At 40.5% G+C, this 19,324-nt stretch overlaps 1 protein-coding gene across 1 annotated transcript in view; it reads left to right on the top strand.

Moving 5' to 3' along the window:
* Positions 1 to 19,324, top strand: part of fam117bb (family with sequence similarity 117 member Bb) — a 49,016-nt gene that overhangs the window by 23,377 nt on the left and 6,315 nt on the right. The window contains exons 3-4 of the mRNA XM_067443542.1: positions 8,612 to 8,704; positions 10,238 to 10,351. Coding sequence (XP_067299643.1) covers positions 8,612 to 8,704; positions 10,238 to 10,351 — 207 coding nt within the window. The remainder of the gene's footprint in view (positions 1 to 8,611; positions 8,705 to 10,237; positions 10,352 to 19,324) is intronic.

Below are 19,324 nucleotides of genomic sequence, written 5' to 3'. Positions count from 1 at the left end.
GAATTTAGTGGAATAAATGTTGGTGAGGGTTAGGAGAGGTACACCCAGGCACAGGAGCTGCTCTTGCAGGCTCAACTCGTGGAGGTTCACAGGGGCAGGGCTTGAAGTTAATTAAGAAGAGAAACTTTATCCTACAGGCCTGTTTAGCCACAATACTTTCTCTCTTGCTTTGGCTTGGTTCTTTTTCTGTGGATTTAAATAATTATATATATATATATATATATATATATATATATATATATATATATATATATATATATATATATATATATATATATATATATATATATATATATATATATATATATATAATATAGAAACATGAAACGAAACATATGATACGGTTTTCTTTCCTATTACATATCCCTGGTTTCATTGCGGTCAGGGTAAGCTACTCTAAAAAAGTAATGAATTACTAATTACGTCATGTGTCATTAGATTACTGTACAAATTACTCTCTCCAAAAAGTATTTAACTATTTATTACTAATTACTTTCCAAATCCTATCAATCTCGAATAGTTAAGCAATTCAAGGATGGACATGAGACTCTGTTAATTCATTCAAATACATAATATAAAACTATATCAATTATTCTTATTAACTGACAAAAGTATTACAAATATGAGATGCATAAAAACATGCATTTTAAATTTAGACTTCAAATTAGGATGTTAATTCCACTATTGTATTCTAAATAATTGGTTTACAGTCTATACACAGTACTTAGTTCAATTACTTGTAAAGTAACTGTAATCACACCAAACATAAGAGTAATCCCTTACTTTTGTAAGGGAAAGGTAATTAAAATACTGTAACCAATTACTTAGTGCTTAGGGTTGTGTCACGAAGGGCATCCAATGTAAAATCTTTGCCAAATTCATTTTGTGAATCACGAATATGACTTTCATACCGGTTCATTTGGGTCCCAGGTTTACAACGACCACCATCGGTGCCGTTAACCGTCAGGGCACTGGTGGAAATTGGCCTACTGTTGGTCAAAGAAAGAGAGGAGCTAAGTGTGCTAGAGGAAGAAGGCGTGTCCATATGCAGAGAGAGAAGAGGAAAGACAGGAGTTTAGGACTGAAAGTTGGGACTTTAAATGTTGGTTCGATGACATCTAAAGGTAGAGAGGAGGAAAGTTGACATTCGGTGTATCCAGGAGACCAGGTGGAAAGGGAACAAGGCTAGAGGCATTGGAGCAGGGTTTAAACTGTTTTATAATGGTGTGGACAGGAACAAAAATGGAGTTGGCGTGATCCTGAAGGAGGAGTTTGTGAAGAATGTTCTGGAGGTAAAGAGTGTCAGATCGGTTGATGAGTCTGATGCTGGATATTGAAGGTATGATTTTGAATGTTGTTAGTGCCTATAATCCACAAGTAGGTTGTGCGCAAGATGAGAGACAGATTCTGGAGCGAGTTGGAGGAAGTGATACAGACTGTTCCCAGAGGTGAGTGGGTAGTGATAGGGGCGATTTGAATGGATATGTTGGGGAAGGGAATAGTGGGGACGAGGAAGTGATGGGCAGGTTTGGTCTTCAGGAAAGGAACCCAGAAGGACAGAGGTTGGTAGAATTTGCTAAAAGTATGGAGATGACTGTGGTGAACACATACTTTTAGAAGAGCCAGGAACAAAGGGTGACATATAAGAGTGGCAGGAGCACACAGGTGGACTATATTTTATGAAGACGCTGTAATCTGATGGAAATTAGCGATTTTAAAGTAGTCGTAGGTGAGAGTGTAGCTAGACAGGATAGGATGGTGGTGTGTAAGATGACTGGTGGTGAGGAAGATGAAGAGAGTAAAGGCAGAGCAGAAGACAAAGTGGTGAAAGTTGGAAAAGGAAGAGTGCTGTGTGGTTTTCAGAGAGGAGTTAAGACAAGTTTTAGGTTGTCAGGAGGGACTTCCAGATGACTGGACTACTACAGCCAAAGTGATCAGGGAGACGGGTAGGAGGGTGCTAAATGTGTAATCTGGAAGGAGGAAAAAAAGACAAGGAGACTTGGTGGTGGAATGAGGAAGTCCAGGAGAGTATCCAGAGGAAGAGGTTAGCTAGGAAGAAGTGGGACAGTAAGAGGATGGAGGAAAGTAGTCAGGAATATAGGGTGATGCAGCATGAGGTTAAGATAGAGGTGACAAAGGCTAAACAGAAAGCTTATGAGGACATGTATGCAAAGTTAGATAGTAAGGAAGGTGAGAGGGATGTGTATCGGTTGGCGAGGCAGAGGGATAGAGATGGAACGGGTGCAGCAGTTTAGAGTGATTAAAGATAGAGATTAAATGTTTTGACAGGTGACAGGAGGGTGAGGAAGATAGAAGGAGTAGTTTGAAGAACTGATGAATGAGGAACATGACAGGGAGAGAAGAGTTAGAGGCAATTATTTCTTGAACAGGAAGTAGAAAGTATTAGCAAGGGTGAAGTTAGGAGAGCTTTGAAGAGGATGAAGAGAGGAAAGGCACTTGGTCCAGATGACATACCAGTGGAGGTATGGAAGTGTCTAGGAGAAATCGCAGCAGAGTTTTTAACTAGGCTGTTCAACAAGGTTTTAGAGAGTGAGAGGATGCCTGAGGAATGGAGAAGTGTTTTGGTGCCGTTTTTTAAGAACAACGGAGATGTGCAAAGTTTTGGGAACAACAGAGGTATTAAGCTCATGAGCCATACAATGAAGCTGTGGGAAAGATTCGTGGAAGCAAGGCTAAGGGGAGAAATGAACATTTGTGAGCAGCAGAATGGTTTCATGCCAAGAAAGAGCTCTACAGATGCATTATTTGATTTGAGAATGTTAATGGAGAAGTACAGAGAGGGTCAGAAAGAGCTGCATTGTGTCTTTGTAGATTTAGAGAAAGCATATGACAGCGTGCCAAGAGAGGACCTGTGAATTGTATGAGGAGGTCTAGAGTGGCAAAGAAGTATGTTACGAGTGGTCCAGGTATTGTGTGAGAGCAGTAGGACAGTGGCAAGGTGTGCTATAGGTGAGACTTCACGGTGAAGGTGGGACTGCATCAAGCATCGGCTCTGAGCCTTCTTGTTTTCAGTGGAAATGGACAGTCTGACAGATGAGGTCAGACATGAATCTCCATGGACTATGATGTTTGCGGATGACATTGTGATCTGTAGGGAGAGCAGGGAGCAGGTGGAGGAAAGTCTAGAGAGGTGGAGGTTTGCTCTGAAGAGAAGAGGAATGAAGGTTAGTCGCAGCAAGACAGAATACATGTGTGTGTGAATGAGAGAGAACCAAGTGGGACAGTGAGGTTACAGGGAGAATAGGTAAAGAAGGTGCAGGATTTTAAGTACTTGGGGTCAACAGTCCAGAGCAATGGGGAGTGTGGAAAAGAGGTGAAGAAGCGTGTGAAGGCAGGTTGGAATGGGTGGAGAAAAGCAATTTAGTGAGACCAGCAATGTTTTATGGTTTCGAGACAGTTGCACTGAGGAAAAGACAGGAGGAAGAGCTAGAGGTAGCAGAGCTGAAGATGTTGAGGTTCTCTTTGGGAGTGACGAGGATGGATAGGATCAGGAATGAGTACATCAGAGAGACAGCACATGTGAGATGTTTTGGAGACAAAGTTAGAGAGGCCAGGGTGAGATGGTTTTGACATGTTTAGAGGAGGGAGAGTGAATATGTTTGTAAAAGGATGCTGAGGTTAGAGCTGCCAGGCAGCAGGTCAAGAGGACGACCAAAGAGGAGGTTTATGAATGTAGTGAAGGAGGACATGAAGGTAGTCAGTCTGAGAGAAGAGGATACAGGGTATAGGACTAGATGGAGGCAGATGACCCCTGAAGGGAACAGCCAAAAGAAAAAGAACTAATTGTGGTGGGTAATTAACTTTCTGAAACGATTAATCTCATGTAAGCAGATGCATATGAAAAGTAATGCGACCAACAACAAAAAACTGCATATAAATCAAAATGGCCTAATGTTACCGAAATGTCGACCCAGGACGTGGTTAGGACTACCCCATCTGTGTTTTGCTCACCATACTGATTCTGATATAGATGTATCACAGTTTTTCTCTGCTTTTTCCTCAAAATGTTGCTTTTTTATGTAACATACCCACATTTAAGTGTTGATTTTTATTGATTTAATTGAAAAACATGTCTTACATACAGTTCCTTTAATTATATTTCATGTTCAGATATTTACAGCAACATTTATACACAACAACATTTTCTGGTGGCCATAACATTTTGTGAAAATGACCAAACTCTGGTGGTGGAAAGAGTTTAAAAAAACTAGATTTTTTTTTTAATGTATTATATAGGCCTATAAAATTCTACCCGCAAAAGTGGCTAGTTAGAGTCACAGTGTTACACACCACTGTTGAAATCTACCCGCATTGGGCGGGTTGGCGGGTGTTAATGTCACGCCCTGCTTTAAAAACGTGTTTCTCATTCTGATGCGTTTCTGAGTAAAACAAAATATTTATCTGTAGGTATGTATTGTCCGACGGTACTTAATTTTATATGTCAGGATTTGATTGGATATTATGAAAATTGCGATGTGATCTTATTGGTTCAAGGGTGAAAAGGTATTTTGATAAAAGCAAATTTAGCTGTTGCATTTGGAAATCATGCAGAATATATATTTAGTTGTAATGCTTTTTTAAAAGCATGTCAGAGCAAAGGTTTATCTTTGATCATATAGTCTTGAATGCATGTTCACTTGTGTGCTGACGTTAAGTATTTGTTTGAAGGGAGTGTGAATCGAACATTTCTTTTATGTGTCTAGAGACATAGCCTCAGGCTGTACAGAGACAGAGAGGAGATGTGTCCACTGATTTCCCCACACGTTTGTCACCATTTGTGTCTAAGGCCAAAGGAAAGTGAGTCAACGTTTGTGTGTCCCGAATTATTGGACCTGCTAATTAATGGTGTGTGAAGATGTTTGCGTGAAAGCATATCTGTTAACCATGGGCGAATTTTGACACCAGTATGTAACAAAACAGGACAATGGTTTTGAGAAAAGCCAGGTTTAATTTGATATCATGATACACATCATGTTCATATTACACATGAATGCAGCATGTTCCTGTGTTGTGTTTTTGATTGGTTTGTCTTTTGAAAGCTAATGCCCCAGGCTGTTTCCAATGCCACAGATTTTATTATTTCTGTACTCTGCGTATAGTACATTACAGTTTTGGCTCACACCTTTGAGTGACTGAGAGAGGCTGAGCCAAAGAAATTACTTTTCCATACCTCCTCAACATAAGATCACTCCTCATCTGTTCCAGATATCTAAATAAGGCCATAGCTGTCCGGTAATAAATCTCCTACAACGTTCTGAGTGAAAGTTTGTGAACTTGCTTGTACAGGCTTGTTGAGTGTATTGGGTGTAGAATGGTCTAGAGTTGTTTATGGTGTAAACCCACAGGCTAAATCTATGGTGTCGTGCCGTTAACAGCAGTGGGAGGCTGTGTTTACCCAGAGACAAAGACAAACCCTAATCAAGAGGTTCCCAAACAAAGATCTCTGTGAGTGTGTTATGATGCCCACTAGCCATTAGTGTTTGTACTCAGAAGGGCTTTTCACACTTGCAATAGTTTAAGGGATAGTTACTTCCTGTCATCATTTTCTCACCCTCAAGTTGTTCAAAACCTGTATGAGTTTTTCTTCTCCTGAACACAAGAGATTTTGAACAGTTGGTGGACTCCATTGACTTAGTTTATTTTTTCCAGTCTATGGAAGTCAATAGGGCCCAACAATTGTTTGTCCATTAACATTCTTCAAAATATCATATTTTATGTCCAACAGAAGAAAGGAACTTGGGTTTGGAACAACTTGGAAATTCATTTTCATTTTTGGGTGAACTGTCCCTTTAAACCTGAGTCATTCTAAACAGAATCCTGGGTTATCTCGATTCACATTTCACGCTGCTCATAATTTACCTGGGCTAAATGTACTTATTTACATATTTGATGTGTTAGTGTCATTAACTGGATGAGTACAGTGCTCAACCTGTCGATATAAAAGCTCTAGCATAGTCAGTCCTCATATTATGCATTGAACTTTTCAGACAATAAAGGTAAGAACAAAACAGTTTTCCATTGCCAATTGACATTTTCTCCATCAAACGCCAAGTAACTGTATAAAATATGAAAATTTGAGGCACACATTCGGCTGTCGGTTGCTAAGCATTGTCGTAACCTTCTAACACCGTATCGTTTCACATTGCGCACATTTGGCACTGCAATGCGGGGATAACAGCAATGCTTACTGGCTTATAATTATGTGTGAACTGTTAAATGTACCTTTAACAGGGATGAAAAAGTGGGCTTTAGAACGACAATAACCTGGGGATAAGCGCAGTGTGAAAAGCCCACCTACACAGAGGAAATGTGTGTGATTTGTGAGGTAGTAAGTGATTTGACTGCATAAGGAAGGCAATGATGTGTACACGTACATCTGAGAGATTCTCATAACTCCAGGCTGACGTGGTCTACTGATTAGAAGAGCTTTAGGTGATTTCCCAGTTGTGTGTTAGTACCTTTAAACTACCAGATACTACTTTCTGTCACAGAATGCTGTTTTTTGGTGAGGTATGTCACATGTTTGAGGAATGTTGTTTGTTTACTGCTCTTATTCGGGTATCTAAGGGAGGTTTTTCAAACTTCTTTGTCAGAGCTCATGTTCTCTTTTTTGATGAGTTCTTGAGTCCTTTTTTCAGTTCATCAGCTCTCTCTCAAAGTTGATTGGGATTTAAGCACATACTACTTGCATTCTACTTACTATTTTAGTATGTAAGTGCATAGCATACAGTACACATTCTCTGTACCCACGGAATACCCTACACTGTAAAAAAATATTTAGAAAAAAAGTTACCTGGTTGCCTTAATTTATTTTAAGGTTTTTTTTGAACATTTTTTGAGATTTGACAACCTTTACTAAAAGATTATTAAAAGTTTTTGTAAGCATATTGGGTAATAATGTGTGTGTTATTTCTGATGACGCAGTGAAACATGCCAAATTGGGCTATTTTAATTATTTATCACATTTTTTATGTGGTTCAGATGCAAAAATATTTTGAGTTTCTATTTATTAAACTAATTTCAATTTCCTTCATTTTATCAACTCAAATTTTTAATTTCAATAAACTCAAAATTTTAAGGCAACCAGGTTACTTACTTTTTTAAGTTAAACCAACAAAAACCACCACAATTTTTTTACAGTGTACAATTGCCCAAGCAGAATAAAACCAGGCACACTGCAAATAATATAGGCTTGTATCCCACAGTGCAATGTGAACAACCTATCATTTTATTCATGATGGTTAATTTTGCTTTCTTGACTCATTATTTGATCGGATTGCCAAACTGGATAAAGCTAAAATTGGACTCAAAATAATGTACTCAAAACTCCATAAACTCCATATAAATCCAGTTTGCTTAAAAAAGTATATAGTGTACATAGTTCCTGCTAGTGATCTATGATGCATCATTGGCCACATCAGTATTAATTAATATTAGCTTTTTATCTTCAGCATTGGTCTTATTGTAAGTATGATATTATATCAGAGACAAAAAGGGCTTAATACCGATTTTCGCTTGAAGCGTGCTGCTGTTTAAAAATATAGACGAAGCAATATAGATTTATGACCTTGAATCAGGTAATTACATAAAAATAATTATTGGAATATAATATCTGTGCATCCTTAGTGTGTGTGTGGATATACAGTCCTTAAGACACCTGTTAGTCTCTGCTCTCGCTGGAGAGTTTGCGGTTATCTTTTTAAGTGTGCGTTTACACTGTTTAGTGACAGAGGAAGCTCAGAGTCAGAAGCCCTACGCCCCATGTGCCTCTCCATGCTCTCTTTGGCAACAACAGCTGCATTTTTACATTTAGGAAGGAAGTTCGCAGAAATTACACCAACCAAGTTCTAATTTAAACTCCCCATCCCCCGGCTTCTTGCTCACTTCACTTCACTTGTGTGTGTTTTCATGGATGTGTGCGTAGGTGGGAGTGATCTTTCTGTCAGGGGTCTTTTTGTGACTTTGTTCATGAATGAATTTAAAGGGCAGGCTAGACAGGTCATAAAACATGAGGAGCATGGCGATATCCATTTTTCTTGCTTTCTAACAGTAAAGCAGCACTTTGTGATGGTATACAGGGCCCAAAATTAACTTTATGCCACACCTGCCAGTGGGGGAGAAAAAAACAGCCATAATATTGCTAATTTCCCCTTGATATTATTTGTTTTGTTTAAATGCGTCTGTTCCGGCTGAAGTTCAATTTCAAAAAGTTTTTCATTTCATATATGCAAGATGAGCCGTTGAAGCATCATGATTTATCCTTTTTTTGGTTTTGTTGGCTTAATGGGATCATCCTTCTGATGAAACTTTTGATGATAACTTTTCCATTGACGTAAATGTGAGAAGACACGTGATGTGATCATTTTGATGTGAATCACTCACACAATTCCATTTAAACCAGGTAATGTTGCCGTTCCTAATAAAGTTGCTAGCTCAAAGGCGGGTAACCCTAGTTTTTATTCTCAGTGGGATCTTGGCGAGAGTCAAACGACCGCATCAGCATACTCGCGAGTCAAGAAAACAATGGTGCTGTGATGATCAGAACGTTTTGTTGTTTCATGTCTGACGGTCTCATGTGTGTCTCCCACAGACCCCCAGTGCCTGGGCCGATGAATGCGGAGAGAAGAAGAGGAGCTGTCACAAGCGCTCAGCCTCCTGCGGCAGCACTGACCAGCTAAAAGAGGTCAGGACGCGTTTAGGGCCTGATCTCCTCTCCTCCCCCGTGCTTTGTTCCATTCAGCAGGAGCAGGGCTGGGGCTGGACCCCCTCGTTGTCTTTTTCTCCCCCAGTGTGAGACTGTGGAAGAGGAGACGGGGCAGCAACAGGCTGTTGGGGGTGTTGGGAAGGGGAAGATGGAGGCTGTGTCATTATCATATTATTGGCAGGCTCTAGTGAACCAGAAGCAGCCCGGTGTCACCTCGCATTACACCCTCCCTTTCTTCGGTTTGTGTGTGCACCCTTCCTTCCCGTCACATCCTCGAGTCGCTTCATACACTCTTCTCTCTATTCAGCCAGTCTTCTTCCTCTCCTCCACCACTTCAAGGTTCTTCACCCTTTGTTTGTGTATCTCTGCTACAGGTGTCTGTATGTACATTATCTTCCTGCCGCTCAATATCTTAACTGCCATCTCTCACTGCTCAGTTGACTCTCTAGTGTGTGTACTAGTGTTCAACTTCATAGTTAATCATTTCCTACACAGTCAGCAGGTCATATGTGAACTGACACACGCTGTAGGCAAATCTGATGGAAACCTACCAAATGCATCTAGATAGGCAGCTACTTGAATGCAGTATTATTGTGGTTTGCGTGAGTATTGCTGTTTGCTGCCTATGCAGACAGTCGTTTCAAATCAGTCAAATGTAAGGTTCAGTATCAGCTAGAAAGTATCTTACCCCTCTCTTAGTTTTGAAACAGAGCTGTACCTTTACATGTACCTTCACAAACAAGCATCAAACAACGCATACAGCTCTGCACCACGGTCTCGCACAGATAAAGCCCACACATACACATTAAGACCTGGTCAGAAATGCCTTTGTGGCATGGGTTGTCACATCCTGGCTGCTACAGGCTAAAGGTGAGATTATGCTAACATCTCATTAAGGGCTTCGCTCATAGCCTGTGTTTACTGACTTGAGGCTGGGCTTAAACTCGACATCTGATTCCATCTGTACATGTATTCCGCTTCTCTTCCCTAGACTGAGGTAAAGAGAGAGGGAGCGGGAGGGTGTATTTGTTTTCTGTCTAACAGACGGATGTTTATAAAGGATGGAGTACTAATGTAATCGATCATAAGTGTTTTTGTAAGCATGTGTTTGGGGTGGAGATAGTTAAAAGTGTTTATTTGTGTACATAACAGAGTACTTAGAGGAATGCAGTGCCGTGAGACAATCAACAATCCCATCAGACCGTGGGCCCGCACTTTAATTAGACATAACGTACAGTCATTATCACACAATAAACTCAGGACCATGCACTCTGGTGTCACCCTGGAGGGGTGTAATGATCAACTGTCATGTCGGGTTTTTTATTCTATGGCGTCTTTTATCTAAGCTAGAGATCTTTGAAAGTTCACTTAAAGTAAGAAATAATCTCTCTCTCTCTCTCTCTCTCTCTCTCTCTCTCTCTCTCTCTCTCTCTCTCTCTCTCTCTCTCTCTCTCTCTCTCTCTCTCTCTCTCTCTCTCTCTCTCTCTCTCTCTCTCTCTCTGCATGTTTCAGATTGTGAAGCTGAGGCAGCAGCTCCAGCGCAGTAAGCACAGCAGCCGTCACCATCGCGAAAAGGACCGCAAATCTCCCTTCAATGGCAACCATGCTGCTTTCATCCAATCACAGGTGAGCTCTTTCTCACCTTCTCTGAACCCAGAAAACTCAGTGGAGAAGGTTACCTGAGTATGCACTGTCCATGGACAGGAACACTTTCTTTCTCATAGATTTTTATTTTTAGCAGTGCGCCCCCCACCATAAGCTGATAGTATTTTTTCCAGATGTAATAGTTTATATGTACACCGCCATTCAAAAGTTTGGGTTTGTGAAGATTGAATCGGCACAGCTGGATTTTCTGCATCATTACTTCAGTCTTCAATGTCGCATGATCCTTCAGAAATCACATTGATACACGAGAGAGAGACAGAGAGAATGTGTTTGTTAACATAAGCGTAGCAAAGTGCAGTGAGTGCACTTAACGCCATATAAGCAGAAGAAACTGTACACGCGTTGTGTATAATCGGTGTGGTTGAGAGCTAGAAGTCATGGTTATTCTGCCACATTCTCTCTCATTCATTCTGAAAGAACGTGAGTGGGTACGTGTGCATACCAGTGTGTAGAAGCGTGTCATAGTGTGTGTGTGCTTGCACTCTGGTCTTAATTGGCAAGACCAGGTGCAGGCTTGCAGGCTGTTTCAGAGTGAAAGACCTCTCTTCACCAAGACAAAAAACAGTGAATAAATTACAGCGGCCTTTCGCTTGGCAGTGTCTCCTCCCTCCCTCCCTGTCTCCGTCTTTTTCTCGCTCACTCGCTCTGTTTTGTGTTTGTCCATGAATTAGTCCAGCATGTGGTGAATGTGCCGCACGCCTGGTCTTTACTGTACTATAGCTGCCAGCCAGTCAATTAAAGGCCACACTCTGTCCGGCCCGCTGGATGTGTGTTTTTGAGGCCCGTTGTACGGCTGGGGCTTTTTTTCCTTCTTTTTTTTTGTCTAAGTGCATGTGGTGGGCTCAAGCACCATCTGTTGTCTCACTGTATTCTTCTTTTGTATTTAATCCTCTGAACTGTACTCAGACTCGGCCCTTCTGTTGCACAAAACACCAAACTACTCACAGCTAGGTCCAACAAGGACAAGAATACTGATTTGACCAGCGCAGATGTACACCGTACAGATTCATCTCTTATAATCTGTGTTCAAAATGGATTACTAGCTTACTATTGGATGTGCAATACACTGCAAGTTGCCTACCTTTTTAAATAATTGGATGAAACCGTTTTTATTATTCCACAAAAAATATTTGAAACTAGTAAAATGTAATAGTCAGTTAACAAAATGGTTAAATTATGTTTCTCTCCCCTCTCTTTGACTTGTTTGCTTTCTTCAGGGAGATATTTAAAGCATTGCCTCAGTGTGAGAAAGCATATGGAAGTGCTAACCTGCTATTCCAGAAACCCAATCTGCCATGTGATCATTTAGTTATACACAAACATAGACTTGCCTCTGCCGTCCCCTCCAGCAGATGTATGTGGGGTTGATTGAACAGTGTATCATTAGTCAGTGCCATTTCGTTTTGCCTCTGACTGCTATGAGGAGAACTACTGATGGAGCTGGATTTGTTTTTTGAAGGTTTATTTATTCAGGGGGTTTCTCTGCTGTGTATTGGCCATAATTTGAAGCAGCTGAGGCTGAGTTTAGAGCCGGAGAGATGCCCAAGCTGAATAATTATAACAAGCATGCATTTATTTGGACGTGAGGTGAGGGGGCATGTTTCTGCGCCTCAGGCTGAGTGGTCGTGATGTTTCTCGGCTGGGCTGTTGGGGTCAGGTGACGCCCAGTGGGTAATGTAGACTGTAAACTCTGCCTTCCATCTCAGGACCTGTCTGCAATTGTTTTGTGACCATATGCACTTAGTCCAAGTTCAACCCCCGAATTTTATCGCAAACTGCGACGTCTCGGGTCTTCTACTTCCTTTTTTGTCTTGGCACTCCGATGTAAAAACACTTTCCTAAAGAACACACACAACGTGACCTCTATGTCAAGGGGGAGGGCTGCAGGGATGTGTGTGTCTCTCAAGGGCTGAGTCGGGTGTACGTGGGGGTGTTCTCACCATTATGTGCGTGGAAAGCAGCTAAAGATGAAGTGGCAGTCATGAAAATGGCATTCTTTCCAGAAATAAAAGCTCTGAAGAGGGGGAGTAAGAAAAGAGGAGGAATGAAAGTTGCATTTGAAGACCTTTATGAGAGATGCGGCCATAAGGTCAGCAGCTCCATGAGAAGAAAAGAAGAAGAAGAACGTCAGAGAAGACACCGAAATACGGGCAAACAGCTGTAGAGATCTGTCTCTTCTTCAGGCTTGGGAATGTTTGCTATGTGAGGATCGGCAGACTTGATCATAGGCAGTTCTTGGAGTAGACGCCATATTGGTTTTCAGTCACATTGTGCCAAATGTGCTGTGACTATTGTGTTCCTGTGTGTCAATAGTTCAACTATTAAGTTCTAGTCTACAAAAAGTGACAACTTGTGTCTCAAATGACCCACGTGTAATGACGAGGTGGCCAAACCTTCTCAAGGAGGACCACTGTCCTGCAGAGTTTAGCCCCAACTAACCTCAACACACCTGCCTGGATGTTTGTAGTATGCCCAGTAAGACCTTGATTAGCTGGTTCATGTGTGTTTAATTATAGTTGAAGCTAAACTCTGCAGGACAGTGGCCCTCCAAGAGCAGGACTGGACACCCCTGGTCTTGTGTATGAGTGGTTTAGTTATTTCATCCCTCTACAACATAGTCTGATAATCCATCTCCGTCCACTATGTAAGAAAAGCTGAGACAGTTGAGTGTATGACGTATATGCTGGTGTAGTTTGTGACCGTTGCTTTTATAAATGTATAATGAAGTTTGCCAAATACAGCAGTGGGCAATTTACTTGCATTTCTGAAATGGGTAACACCCCTTGTGTTTCTGAGAGTGAAAATGAGGATGTAAAATCATTTTCAGTGCAAAAAACTTGAAGCGAACCTTCAGAAACATAATTGAAAGAACTGAAAATACATTTTATGATCCCTTTTAAGTTAGCATGACGCATTGTGTGGCTTCTACTTCCATCCCTTGTTTTGGTTTGCATCAAAACTCAAATAATAACATCTATTCTGATCAATAACAGTAAGAAAAGCCAAGTAAGTCTTCTGCTTACATTCCCTAGTCATGCTAGGTACATTAGCAGGGGCCTAAGTGCGCTAGTGCGACTGTGCTCTTTGCCTAGCGTTTTGCATTTAGTTTTTTAGTCCTAGTCTATTTTGGCAGACCCGATAATCTCTCAGATCGCCATGACATTCAGAGTTTGATCGTTCATTTGTGATGTATTGCAGGGCAAAGGCCAATGATAAAGGATCCTAACTCGCACACCTCTTGGCTTTGTTCTCTATTTCCTCTGCTCTTCCTGCCTGCTGTGTGCTGTGCTCGATGATCAATAATTAACAGTTTTTGGCTGCTTTCTCGGTTTGACTGCTCTGTTTGTGTCTAAAGGATTGAGCACATCTTTCCCTGCATTCTTACCATTCTCTGTGTGGAGTCCGCAGCGCCTGCTAGTGACAGAAATGAGGAGTGCAGAGGCATTGTGTATGCCGTGTCTGGAGCATTCGGAGGAAATGATGTACCCTACTCTCATTGTTTTAGTTTGATCTCATTTCAAAGTCTTACATTTAGAAATTACATTCAGAATATTTCAGGCTGAAAGTTAATCTCCGGCAACAGAATCTGAAGCATGTTGTCAATTGGCAGAAAATATATGCAGATTAGAGTAAGGAATTCTACAATTCCCGCAGCCTGCAATAGGAAGTGCATGTGTTTTCTTTTTAAAAATTTGGTAATCAACATGTCTCAGGTGCTTATTCCTTTAAACGCCTCCTTTTTTGGTCTTACTGAGATTTTAAATGTGTTGTTTTTGCCGGGGTTGACGAATTCATTGGCAAGACTTCTGATGGATTAAGTTTTTTGATCACTTGTGACTTGTATTTTTCTAACCTTTTACTCAAACAGTGACCACAACAATAGAAGCTTCTTAGGTTCTGTTTGATCTGAGGGTTTTTTTTTTGTTTTGTTTTTTAGTGGTTCTAAACATCGTGTTGTGATTGTGAATCCATAGAGACAGAAGAGATGCGTTTGTGAGTCATTTGAGCTTTGGAGGGACCATGCCTTTTACTCTCTACACAAACCTTTAGTTAAGCACCGGTCAACAACTTCAGCCCCATGAATCTCTTGTTTTTATAAAGACCACAGAAGTCAAAGAAAGGCTGACGTGAAAGTGCCCAGTATAGCTATCAAGGCCTGGAGTCCTTTCAAAGGGATTCTTCTGTCTAACCTCTCGTTTAAAGGCAGACTGTGGTAACCAATACAGGCCTCCATACCAGTGAAGAAAGGCCTTTTACATGCTGTCGGGAAGACTTTCACTGTTTTACTGAGGCTTCAGTGCGTGTCCATGGACACTGAGTTTTTTTTTTTATCCTTGTAATTTTGGTACAACTAAAAGCAATGGGGTAAAATGAAGCTATTTATATACATATATATGCAGTTTTATTTGAGTGTACATTCGCCCCTCAGTTGTAGTTGAATTCTAAGGCAGCAGCCAGACTGAAATGGTGCCTCTTAAAGGGATATTTCACCCAAAAATGAAAATTTGATGTGTATCTGCTTACCCGGGCACCAGGTTATCCAAGATGTAGGTGTGTTTGTTTCTTCAGTAGAACACAAATGAAGATTTTTAACTCCAACCACTGCACGTATAATGCATGTCAATGGGGTCTAATTTCTAATTACTAAAATCTTCATTTGTGTTCTGCTGAAGAAAAAAACGCACCTACAACTTGGATGCCCTGGCGGTAAGCAGATAAAAATCGAATTTTCATTTTTGGGTGAACTATCCCTTTAAGTGACTGATTTAGGACATACTACTTAGAAACTCTCACAAATAGCGCTAGTTGCATGATGCTTGTGAATGGTGCCACTCCCAATTGATTCCAGTAGAGTCTAGCATTAGCACATGTTGCTATGTTAATGTTGCGATTACTTTAATAGTTTGACTGTTGAGTTTTGTATGTGAAGTAAAAATCACATTGATTTTCTCCACAGAAGAATTGGTTTTAAACAATAATTAATAAACCTTTAAAAACAGACCTGCGGTGAGCTCCGAAATTGTTAATCAACGGTATATGTTTTTGTTGAATCCATGTGCCGCCACTGCTACAAATATTGACATCATTAATTGAATTGAGACAAGCAAGCCTGAAAGAACTTTTCAGCAGCCACCAACTCCCATGAAACACTGTGAATCAGTTTCCCTGTGCTCTCAAAATATATGTGCTGCCATCGCGTGCTATCGGAATTATCGTAAATACTAGTTTCCTCAAGTCAATATTTAAATGAGATGAGTTCGTAATCACAAATTCAGAAGTAGGTGGTATGAAATTTCCGGCAGCACGTGAAGGCAGCATAAATCTCAAACTTAAAGGAATATTTTACCCAAAAATTACAATTCTGTCATAATTTATATGTTTTTCCAAGCCTGTATAAATTTCTTTGTTCTGCAGAACACAAAGGAAGATATTTTAAAGAAATGTTGTAACCAGGCTGCTTTGGGGCACCATTGACTTCATTGACCTCAATGGTGCACCAGAACTTTTCAGTTTCCCACATACTTCAAAATCTTTCTTTGTGCTCAACAGAACAAAGAAATGTATACAGGTTTGGAACAACCTGAGAGTGAGCAAATTATTTACATTTTTAGGTGAACTATCCCTTTAATATACTTTGTTATACCTTTATATTTATCCAGTGTTGATTATATCATTCACAGTGCTTTGAGATTATAGTTCTTTCCCTTGTTAAAGCCATTAAGTAAATATTCTTTGTACATTTTTCTTTTTGTTCGATTTTCAAATACTTTTTTTGCTTCAAATCAAAGTTTGTAAAGTTGCGATTCACTTCTTAGCTAGATGGTTTGGTTAAGTGAAGACTTTTTAAAATCCAAAAGGTTCATATTTAAGACAGAAGAAGTTTTATTCAAATAGCACCTTTCCATAGCTCAAGGTCACATTCCACAGTGTTAGACAGTACATTTGAACACCCACATACAAAATACAAACACTGGTCTTATATAGCCACATTATTCAAAATACAAATGAAATAGGTATGTCTTAAGCTGGGTCTTGAAGGTAGACAGAGATGATATATTACGTAATGGTAGAGGAAGCGAATTCCATAATTTAGGAACGTTGACACTAAATGACCTACCACCTGCAGTGGACAAACGAAAACGAGGAATAGACAAAAGACCAAGCTAAGATGATCTGAGGAACCAGGCAGGAGAGTAGGAGAGGAGTAGGTCAGACAGATATGGAGGTGCAAGACCATTTAATGCCTTAAAAGTTAGAAGGAATGTTTTGAAGTGAATACATGATGCCACAGGTACACCAAACTAGGTCATTAATGTACTAGAAATGTGAAATTATTTTTGAATTTGGTGCCTTATAGACTGAGAAAAGACAGAAAATGTATTTTTTTTCGCATACTGATGAAAGACAGCAACTCCCAGAATGCACTTGCACTTGCAGTCTGGCGCGTTTTCAGTTCATGCCTTTGGAAGCTTAACTTTCATAGGAATTAATTTGAAAAGTTGAAACGCTCACTTTGCTCCGCCGCTCCGTTTACATGAATGCCCACGGTTGCCAAAGCTGAGTGCCAACCCACCCCCCATGGACCGGTTTAAAACATCTAAAAATAGCTCCTTCTACTGGCTGTAGTAAAAAAAAATCCTCAGATGACGCAAATATCGTCATTCTGCGACATCTGAGGATTTTTTTTCCAGAAATAAAATACAGAATTCTTGTCTCAGGAGGATGATATATGAGTTATATATATGATATATGAGTCATTGGAATATATTAACGTATTTCTACTGATACAAAGCCATATGCTAAATCGCTGAAGTAACCATTTAATTGAGACCTCTATAGTAAATGGCTAGCATCTATGCTCAACTGATTATTATGGGTTTGTTATGTGGCCTCTATAGACATCACCAAAGTGCTGAGCCACGTTTCTTCTGTCTGAAGATGATGACGGTCAGATCAATGGCGCTGACAGTGAGTAGTACCATGTCGTCCTTCATTGTGGTCAGGCCATACATTATTTCTGTTAATGTCACAGCACGCCACTGGAAATCTTATACGTAAACAAATATTTGCCCCCCTAGCGACCGCTCGTGAGAAAGTTGCTAGGAAATGGACCAAATCACTTAACCGGCGTATTGTTTCGAGGTGACCTCGAGGGTCAGAGTTTCTCTCAGCTGTTTTCTATCCTGATGAGCAGATAAATAACCAAACCACCCCAGAAGAAGAGAGTCCAGAGACTTTTATGTTGAAACAATGTGATGTCCGATTAAACGCACACATGCACACTGGAGAGGAAAGAGGCATGGAGTGATGCTGCATGTGAGTTTAAAACCTGGCTCGTTCTATTGAGATGTTAATGAAGCAGATCTGGCGTGCTTTAAGCGAGGGCCACCGCAGGGCCACACAGCTCTCAGCAACGTCCTGCTAATGCCCTTACATTGTTCCCTCGTACCCTAAAAAGAAGAGGGGGAGGGACGGATGACAAGAGCAGCGCTATTTGCTTTAAGAAAGGGGGTGGGATGGAGAAATATACTTGGTGAGGAAAGATCAGAACAAGGGAGAGAGAGCGAGAGAGAGAAAGAGAGGGGGCAGACATGATGAAGAGACACAGGAAGGAGGGGGGCCGAAAGAACTAAAATCCAGAGCATGAGTCGAGACGGAGCACAGAAGAGAGAGAGAGAGACCGGTGGACCAGGTGGAAGACCGGACCCCTCTCTGACAGGATGACAGGAAGTGGACTCTCGGGAAAGGTGACGTTTTTGTTCAGTCTTTCATCTATCACAGAAGACGTGGGAAACAGCAGCTGTTAGCATAGATGGCGCACGTTGTAGATGTGCATGCTGATTTAACTCAGTAAGCATGTTTTGCATGTCGTGTTATGTCTTTCTGTGTGTCCCGGTAAAGTCGTGAGGTGCGCGCCACAGACACACAAACGCGAGAATCAGAAATCTGCTAGGCAGACCGAGTTACATAACACTCTGATCTGCAGAGGACACCAACACGTTACCGAGCAATGTGTCTGTTTGCTGTGGTGTGAAAACACGTACCCCTGTTTAGCATTATATGGAAACTAAAGTGTGTGCTGACAATGTGTGAATGTGCAGGGCTTGATTCAGCTGCTGCTGAACTTTTCACACAGGCACTGTTTACTTTCAGTGGCATATCTGCTCTCATTATGCATACTGCACATACACACACCAACCCCATACATACACTTAACTTTGCTTTTCTGATGCATATTGATCCCAATGTTACAAACTTGGGAAAACACGTGCATAAAATGGGCTAAGAGATTAATGATGATTTTCTTTGGTTATCATAATTTTATTATTTTTAATTCTCTTTACATTGTATTCTTTTGATTATACATTTTTTTATCCCTATTTTAATTCCTTTCTATGTAAAGCACTTTGAATTGCCATTGTGTATGAAATGTGCTATATAAATAAACTTGCCTTGCCTAATAGGGTAGCAAAAAGAGACTTCCTCTAGTACACACACACACACAAACACATATATGTATGTACAGTATTGTTCAAAATAATAGCAGTACAATGTGACTAACCAGAATAATCAAGGTTTTTCGTATATTTTTTTTATTGCTACGTGGCAAACAAGTTACCAGTAGGTTCAGTAGATTCTCAGAAAACAAATGAGACCCAGCATTCATGATATGCAAGCTCTTAAGGCTGTGCAATTGGGCAATTAGTTTAATTAGTTGAAAGGGGTGTGTTCAAAAAAATAGCAGTGTGGCATTCAATCACTGAGGTCATCAATTTTGTGAAGAAACAGGTGTGAATCAGGTGGCCCCTATTTAAGGATGAAGCCAACACTTGTTGAACATGCATTTGAAAGCTGAGGAAAATGGGTCGTTCAAGACATTGTTCAGAAGAACAGCGTACTTTGATTAAAAAGTTGATTAGAGAGGGGAAAACC

The sequence above is a fragment of the Pseudorasbora parva genome, chromosome 5 (genome assembly GCF_024679245.1).
Source record: "Pseudorasbora parva isolate DD20220531a chromosome 5, ASM2467924v1, whole genome shotgun sequence".
NCBI lineage: Eukaryota > Metazoa > Chordata > Actinopteri > Cypriniformes > Gobionidae > Pseudorasbora > Pseudorasbora parva.
Note: the sequence above shows the minus strand (reverse complement) of the source record. Positions and strands in the feature narration are given on the sequence as shown.